The sequence below is a fragment of the Chrysochloris asiatica genome, unplaced genomic scaffold, assembly GCF_000296735.1.
Source record: "Chrysochloris asiatica unplaced genomic scaffold, ChrAsi1.0 scaffold00024, whole genome shotgun sequence".
Lineage (NCBI taxonomy): Eukaryota > Metazoa > Chordata > Mammalia > Afrosoricida > Chrysochloridae > Chrysochloris > Chrysochloris asiatica.
Genome location: NW_006408542.1, coordinates 2,693,546 through 2,702,547, shown reverse-complemented (window position 1 = coordinate 2,702,547; position 9,002 = coordinate 2,693,546). Strand labels below are relative to the sequence as shown.

General features: G+C 40.1%; 1 protein-coding gene across 1 annotated transcript in view; it reads left to right on the top strand.

Moving 5' to 3' along the window:
- Positions 1–9,002, top strand: part of FEZ2 (fasciculation and elongation protein zeta 2 (zygin II)) — a 102,771-nt gene that overhangs the window by 51,273 nt on the left and 42,496 nt on the right. Inside the window, exons 3-4 of the mRNA XM_006839449.1 lie at positions 4,837–4,953; positions 7,120–7,261. Of these exons, the coding sequence (XP_006839512.1) occupies positions 4,837–4,953; positions 7,120–7,261 (259 nt within the window). The remainder of the gene's footprint in view (positions 1–4,836; positions 4,954–7,119; positions 7,262–9,002) is intronic.

Below are 9,002 nucleotides of genomic sequence, written 5' to 3'. Positions count from 1 at the left end.
GCGGGAGTCCAGTTCTCGCAGGGTTGCAGGACATGTGAGGAGATGCGGAATCGGTGAGAATAAAAGCAATTGAGGAATCTCTTAGTTGGCTGATACAGCTCTTTCTCTTTTCTTCTCTGCCCCGGCTCAGCAAGTCTTTATTTTTATACTTAAAATCACACAGTACATAATGATTTGATACTTTGATTTTCCCTTGAATTATTACACAGTTTTAATCACAACATTCCTTTACCCTGTGGTTATACAATCTTAACAAAAGTATTTCTGTGGTGTCCAAACTGTCCTTTCCATATCCTGTTCATTTTTCAACCATTGAACATTTTCCTTTTGACATCATCTCCTCTCCTACGTAAGTGATAAATTGTTTCTTCTTATTCTCACTAAAAGATCAAGTTAAACCTTACACAAATCATTTCTACCTATCAGACCCCTGATTACATCTTCTTAGTAATACAAGTTTCTATTAATCATCGGTGTTTACACTACTTTATTGTTTCTACTAGGTGATTATCAATCTTCTATCCTACATACTACACTACTGTTTTCATAGTAAAAGTATTACTAACATCTACTTAATTATTTTATTTTTCTAAAGTATTCATTAAATTGCGTGAACACAGTGTTCCTATGTTTCTTTCTTTTGAAGCTGTGAGACATAAGGCCCAACCTGGCTTATTGCTGCAGGAAATATAGATTATTAAATTTAGACCATATTTCACTTATGTTCATTATTCTCTGCCTATTTATGTAGGTGCCTGTATGTAATAGTGGGGGTTTGTGGATTCTGGCTGGTAATTGATTGTGGCGAGGTCTATAGGGGTCGGTTAGCTTGACTTTAGTTTGTTATCTGCTTTTGTGGTCTCATAAATGCAGTTACTTTGTACTTAGGTTTTCTGTAAAAGGGAGTAACTTATACAATTCCCTTTGAATTCAAACCATTGAAGCTAAAATAATTGTTGCCAGACCAGTTTCTTCCCAAGGTCTGCAGAGCTCATAGTAAAAGGCTGTGGATATGGCAATATTATGTATTTTTACAAGTGAATTCAGAGTTATCCTAAAAAGGAGATAGAGGCCAACTCCTGAGAATCATCTGCTTTGCATGATGTTTCTCCTTTTGCTGGGACTGTGTCAAACAGCAGAAGTGAAAATGGCTCTCTGCAAACCAACCAACCATCCTTTCTTCTTCTCTCTCTCATCTCCAAGTCAACGGGAGTCTATGGAACATGATTGAACTCAGCCCATTTCTTCATTGCTGCCTTCCCCCCTCTTCCACTCACCAGTAGACCAGTGTGGTCACCAGCAAGCTTACATGCCTGCTCATGTGTTCCTTTTGAGTTTCAGTCTTAGAAGGGGGTTTGTCCTGAAGGAACTTGATTGCTTGCCTTGATGACTTTCCAGAGAACACCTTGTGTATTTTTGTAGTAGCCAGTCATGCTGACATTTTTATTTTGGGCTTATTTGTCTTTTAAAAGATTATCATCTTTTGGCTTAGAAGAGAACACCCTTTCTTACTGGATTTGTTCTCTTCTCTGATGGTTTCTTCTTTCTTTGGTCTTCTCTGAGCTCCTGCTGCTACCCCTCCCAACTGTACCCAATCTCTTCTCCCCATTCACCAACCTACTTACTCCTACCATATGAAATCTTCCTTGAAGTTTCATAAATGTTTCATAATTACCTCTTACCTTGACTTTTCTCCCCTTCTTCTCAATGTTCTACGTTATGTTCTGTGCTTTATTATTTGCTAGAATGTCCCTCAGCTCCCTCCTCTCCAGCTGTTTCTTATTAATCCTTCAGTTCCAGGCTGAGGTGTAACATGAACCAGGAAACATTCCCTCTGTGTTACGACTTCTTTCTCTGCCTTCGCCCACCCCCATCCAGGCTAGGTGCACAGTCTGTTAAGAGCACTTACTTATACCAGTACATTGAAATGGCCCATTTTCTTGTGTGGTTTCTCCGCATGAGTCTGTGAGGTCCATGAGGGGAAGGACAGTACCACAGTGGCTCCCTGATCCTGTGCCACTGGCAGTGCCCACATGGATAGATACTAGACATTGAAGATGTCAGCTAATACGAGGGGGCTGCAAAATCTTCATGGGAAAATGGAAGGAAAAGATAATAGACCCACAAACTTTTTGAAGCCCCCTCATATTTATTGCAGGGTCAAATCACCCTTCTAGGCTATTGCATTATTGGCAACTGTCATTCTGCTGTTTAGGTAAGAAACTACACTTCTATTATTTCTGGTCATTTTCTCCTGCAATTTCCTTAAGGACTTGAAAGTAGGATCTATGCTTACGTGGCTTCAGGATGGATGCCACAGCTTTAGAGCTTTCTGCCCCTTAGACCAGATTCGTTTTTGTTTTTGTCTTCTGAGATTCCTCTTCAGTCTTTTGCTTGCCTTTCTCATGTTTCTGTAGTCCAGCCTTAAATGTATGACTCTATGGTTCTGACATTTCTCATCTTACTGTTAGGTACTATTGAGTTGTTTTATACAGCGGTTCCGCGGGAGAAAGATGAGGCACTCTGCTCCTGTAAAGATTTACAACCTTGGAAACCCTGTGCAGTGTCACTGAGTCGGAACTGACTCCTTGGTACTTAACAAGAACAACAGCAACATAGTGACCCCGTGTCATAGTGTAAAACTATCTCATAGGGTTTCCTTGGCTGTAATCTTTACGGGGGAGTACACTGCCAGGCTTTGGCCTTTGGTAAAGATCCACTGCTGACCAGTGACAGTCTCGTAGGAAGGGAGGCAGTGGAATAAAGGCCAGCACTTGCCCTCCTATTGGTACCATTCAGTGTGTGACCCAACTGGAAACCAGAAGTCAAGAAAATCTTTGATGCAGTCCATAAAGGTCAGTGTCTTGAGGCACAGAAGAGGCTCGATGGTGGTGGGACACACAGAAACCCCAGTGGTTAGGCGTCAAGCTCTTTGAGATGTGGTTAGCTACCTTCTAATCAATCCACGACTCATGATGACCTTATGCACAATGGCCATGCAGTCCTGTAGATTGGTTATGAATTGGACAGTTGTGATCCATAGGAATTCATTGGCTAATGCTATATAAAGGAGCCCTGCTTGTGTATTGGGTTAAACAGTGCGCTGCTAACCATAGAGCTAGTAGTTCAAGCCCACCAGCCATTCCCTGTAATGAGAAAGATGAGGCTGTCTGCTCCTATAAAGATTTACAATCTTCGAAACCCAGTGGAGCAATTCTACTCCATCCTATAGGTCTGCTGTTGTTATTGTTGGTGGTGGTAGTATGCCATGGAACTGATTAGTTCCAACTCATACCGACCCTGTACAGGGTTTCTGAGGCTGTAAAATCTTTACAGGAGCAGAAAGCCTCATCTTTCTCCAGTGGAACAGCTGGTAGTTTTGAACTGCTGACCTTGAGGTTGGCAGCCTACTTCGTAACCACTACGCTACCAGAGCTCCTGTTAGTCGAAATCGACTTGATGTCAGTGGATTACTGGGCCTTATTCCTTAGTCTGTTTGTGTCTAGGAAGCTCTGCTGACACATGTACAGCATCTTAGCAACATGTAGGGCTCCTCTGACAGACCCGTGAAGCTGTGGGTGAGGTGAATTGGCTGGAAATGGAAACTGAGTCATCTGCATGCAATGTGAGGGGCCTGCCACTGAACCCCTAGTGCTTCGTGTTCGTAATTTAGAGGTATTTTTTACTTAGAAGCATAAATGTTCATCTAGGAAGATTCAGTGAGACTCTAATGGGCATTTTTCTAACATGGAAGCTGATTACTTACTTTTATTCTGAATATTAGAAGTTAGTTTGCAAGTTACCAACTTTGTTTGCTGTGGAATTTTAGTGTAAACAAATCTTACTATTAGATTGTTCATTAAATAACATTCTTTGCTAAACTTGATTCCCTCCCCTCTGTCTGCTGTAATTCTGGTGTGGTATTGTGGGTTAATGTACCAGACTGCAAAGCCATTTGAACTGCAAGGTCAGTGGTTCAAGCTCACCAGCTGCTCCTCAGAAACCCTGTACAGGGTTGCTATGGGTTGGAACCTACTCAACGGCACTGAACAACAACAACAGCAACAAGTAAGTTAATGTGACGCTATAGGATCTGCACTGGACTGTGAACCACAAGGTCAGCAGGTCAAACCTACCAGCTACTCTTTGGAAACCTTATATGGGATTGCTATGAGTTGGAACCGACTTGACAGCATTTCACAACCACAGCTTAATGAACACATTTTTTCCTGCTAAGTTATATATCCATACTGGGTAACACAGCGTGTATGTATATTGGGTAATGCAGCACCTTAGCAATTTTGCATTTAATCTTCATTCCTTTTCTGTTGGCAATGGGATATGTACAGTACTTCATGCTCGGCCTGATCTGTAGTTGAGATAAGTTGTTGTTAAGTACTGTGGTGTTGCTACTAACTCATAGTGATCCTGTGTAGCTTTTCTGGGGCTGTTAATATTTAGGGGAGCAGAAAATCTCATCTTTCTCCTATGGAACACCTGGTGGACTTGAACTGCTGACCTTGTGGTTAGCAATCCAGTGCTTATCCTACAGTGCCACTGTGCTTCTCTCATGAGAAGCTGTTGATATTAACTGCATTCGAGCCGGTTCTGATTCAAAGCAACCAGGGTTCCGAGGAGCAGCTGGTGGGTTTGAACACCCAACTTTGCAGTTAGGAGTCCAATGCTTATCCTAAGCACACCAGGACTCTCCTCTTCCAAGGACATGCAGCTGTATTAGGCAGCTGTTTTCCTCTGTGGGCTCTTTTGCTGAGAGACTGATTTTGTTGTGATCAGAATGCCCTGACTACTTTTAAGAGTGTGTATTTTTCTGTGTAGATTGGTGACACTTTCCTGTTTGACACATCAGATGATGAGGAACTTCGAGAACAGTTGGATATGCACTCTATCATTGTCTCCTGCGTCAGCGAGGAGCCCCTCTTCACTGCGGATCAGGTAGAAGGGAGGTTCCCCTCCACAAAAGGAAGAGGGAATATAGAGTTGGAAGAGGATCGCTCACTGTGGGCAATAAACGATGGACTGAGAGAATTCATATATTCTACTTACATTTTATGTTTATATAGGCTTAATGGGTAACTCTTCCAGTAAACAAAAAAACGTATGTAATAAGCAGATATAATTGTGTTAATTGAGAAGAGTTCTTAAAATAGGCATTATTCAATAGTACAGCAAATTACTAAGGGAGGCTTATTGCTTAAAGTAAAATCAGAAAAAAATATATTGTAAATTTCTCCTTTTTTTTTTTTACCACTGTGTAGAAGTTACATAGGTCCTGTGCAACTCTGGGCCACAATCATCAACATTTATTAGAAGTGCATGTTGTGTACCCTAGGAAGAAGTGAGCATTATTCCTTTGGAATGTGCTACTAATGTCAACTCTGTATTCATTGTCAACGAGTGGAGTCAATGTTCTCATTTTCTGAATACTCTTCCCACTTCTCTTGGGCTGTCACAATGTGGTGCAAGAACATATCTTTCTGAAATAAAACGTTCCGTGGCCACTCAGACTATGAATTTGATCTGAATGTTTTTAGTCTGGCCAGACAAGGTCAGTGAGGACATTTGCTCTGGGAAGTTTGGAAAGAGTACTTTAAAGAGAAACCAGGAAGATCATTGCAAGTCCTTTGTCATTGTGTCATTTGAGTGCTTCTTAGTCATACTTGTGGTTGGATTGTTCTAGGAGGAAAGGGTGTGGTGCAAAAAAAGCAAGGTAATAATAGGTTAGAGTGGTGTCTTGAGGTACAGCAATGTTCCAGGCTCAGGGTGACCCTGAGGGTTTGTCCCCTCAGCAATTGGCCTGAGTACGTGTCATAAGCCATTCCTGTTTTTTAAGATGTAACATTTAAAGAAACAAATTCTGCAGCCTCCCATAGGGTGTCATTGTACTTAACAATGTCTGCTTGGGAAAATCTTCCCACTGATTAGCCCTGGAGATGTAGTGGTTAGGCTGTTAACTGGAAGGTGGGGTGGGTGTTCAGACCCACCAGCCTCTCTGCAAAATAACTAAGTGGCAGGCTCCTTGTGTAAAGATGTACAGCCTTGGAACCCCGTTCTCTGAACCCCGTTCAGAGCTCTGCTCTGTCTATGAGTCTGTCTATGAGTCGGAATCAATTCCTTGGCATGGGGTTTGGTTTTTGGCTTCCTGCTAATTAATATCCCACCTGCTACGATTTACATTTTTTTTCTCAGTTTGTTTAACCTATTAAGCTTACTGATGTATTTAAAGCATGTTAAATATGCACATGTTAATTTTACCCCTTTATTGTATATCCTTTACCCTTTTGTTTTCAATTGTTAGGTCCTATTTTCTAACTCTTGAAGTGATTTTTCTGGCTTCCTTTTAAATTTTCAATGAGTTCTATATCCTTCTCCACTTTTAGACTCTAGAACCAGGACAAGACACTGTTGTAGGAGTTAAGCAACAATGCATTTCTCAACAATGCATCTCCTTATTGCCTAAATGGCAGGTGTAGTTATGTATTTACTAATTTTTCTCCCTAAGCTTCTACATTTGCAGTTATTTATTATATAACCCCTTGTCTTTCATTGAATTAATATGTGAACTTCTTTTTCTGATGTTAAAGGAAAGTTATGCTGGCATAAAGGTAATTTTAAATTGCTTTAGGTTTCAGTTGTTGTACACTTGTATTTTTTAAAGTTTTTGTCACTTTGATCAAATTTAGATTGAGCACTTGCATGGTAAATTTCCTGTTATTTGCTTTCTTTTTTCTTTTTTTTTAATTTGCTTTCTTTTAACTGTATGTTTATAATCTGGTTTTGGAAATAGTGTTTATAGCATCAGCCACTACAAAATCTGGTAGGGCACATGTACTGAATCATGGAGGACATACTAAATTGTATTCTTATTTTTGTGTTTATTATGTTGTGAGTTTTTTTGTAAACTGATTAACTATGTTAAATCTTATAACCAGAATTTGATTATTTGGAACATCCAATCCTGCACACTATGGGTTATGTATACTTTTGGTTAATAGAGGATTTCATACATTTATATTCTAGTTCCCTTAGGTGATTATCACATTACAGAGAGATCATTTTTTTATGTATAGCTAGTTAATATTGGTGTGTGTTTTTTCAAAGGTTATTGAAGAAATCGAAGAAATGATGCAAGAATCCCCAGACCCAGAAGATGATGAAACCCCCTCACAGTCTGATCGACTCTCGATGCTGTCCCAGGAAATTCAGACCCTGAAGAGATCTAGTACAAGCAGTTATGAAGAGAGTAAGAAACTCAAGACAATGCTTTTTGTGCTTGCTGTATATATCAGACATACAGTCATACTATCTCATGAAAGCTTTAATTCTTACAGGCAGTACCCTTCCCTGGACTTCTAGTAAATACTCTGTACACAGTTTTGCCATTGCCTAGGGACTCTATCTTCTTCCAGTAAAACCATATTACTTATTCCAGTCCATAGCATAAAATATATTTGTTGCGGTTGCTGTTAGGTACTGTCAAGTCAGTTCCAACTCATAGCAACCTTGTATAGGGTTTCTGAGGAGCGGCTAGTGAGTTTGAACCACCAACCTTGCGGTGCAAACTGACCTTGCAGTCCAGTGCATTAACCCGCATTGCCACACCAGGACTCCGTATAATACATCCTCAGTCGTTGTTTGTTCCTTACATGTTTGTCAGTCGGTTATATGTGGTGTCTTATGTGTTGCTGTGATGCTGGAAGCTATGCCACTGGTGTTTCAGATACCAGTAGTGTCACCTATGGTGGACAAGTTTCAGTGGAGCTTCCAGACTAAGAAGGAATAGGCGGTCCACTTCTGAGGGGTGTACCTCTGTAAACCTTATGAATAGCAGTGAAACATTATCTGATATAATAATGAAGAAGAGCCCCTCAGTTTGTAGGACGCTCAAAATACAACCTGACTCTTCAAAATAGAGTCTTTCTTAATGAAGTGAATGGATGGAGCAAAGCTTTTGGGACCTTTATTTACTGATGAGGTACAACTGGAAAAAAAAAAAGTCGCAAACATCCATTGATGTTACATGGTATCGACGAAGTGTAATCAGAAATGAAATGGAATAGAATGGATGAAGATTGAAAGCCTAGGCACTGATGAGCTGAAATGGGCTGGGATTGACCATTTTGAGTCAGACAATCATGGTTTATTGTGCCAGGAGGAGGGACAAAGAGGATTGGCACCATTTTCACTATCAAAAAGAACCTTTCAAGAACTGTCAGAAATAGAATGCTGTGTGTGATAGTAACCTGTTAATTCAGCCTGTTATTTACATGTACACAACAGCCACCAAAGCCAGTGATAAAGCAATTGAAGTTTCTACCAACTTTTTCAGTTTGTAATTGATCAGATATGCAATCCAGATGCATTGATAATTACCAGTGATTGGAATGTGAAAGTTAGAAACAGAGGAGAGATTGATAGTTGGAAAATGTAACCTTCATGCTGAAAATGATGCTGAAGATAATGGGATAAAATTTTACAACATCAGTGACTTATTCACTGTAAATACCTTTTCTCAACAACATAATCAGTAACTGTACATTTGGACCTTGCCAGATGAAATACACCTGAATCAAATTGACTACATCTGTGGGGCAAGACGGTAGAGAAGTTCAGTAACATCAGCCAAAATGAAGTTCCAAAATCTGTGGAGCAGATCATCATATGTTCAGGCTGTGGTTGAAGAAAATTAAAACATGTCCAAGAGAGCCAAAATAGGACCTTGAGTAGATCCCTTCTGAATTAGAGACCATCTCAAGAACAGATTTGATGCACTGAATGCTAATGACCCAAGAGCAGAAGAGTTGTGGGATGATAGCAAGAACATCATACATGAAAAATAAAAAAATGGTAACATGTTAGTCACAAAAGAAAGAAAAGACAGAAGTTGAATGTCAGAAGAAACTCTAAAACTTGCTCTTGGACTTACAGTAACTAAAGTTAATGGAAGAAATGAAATAAAAGACCTGGCAGAAGATTTCAAAAGT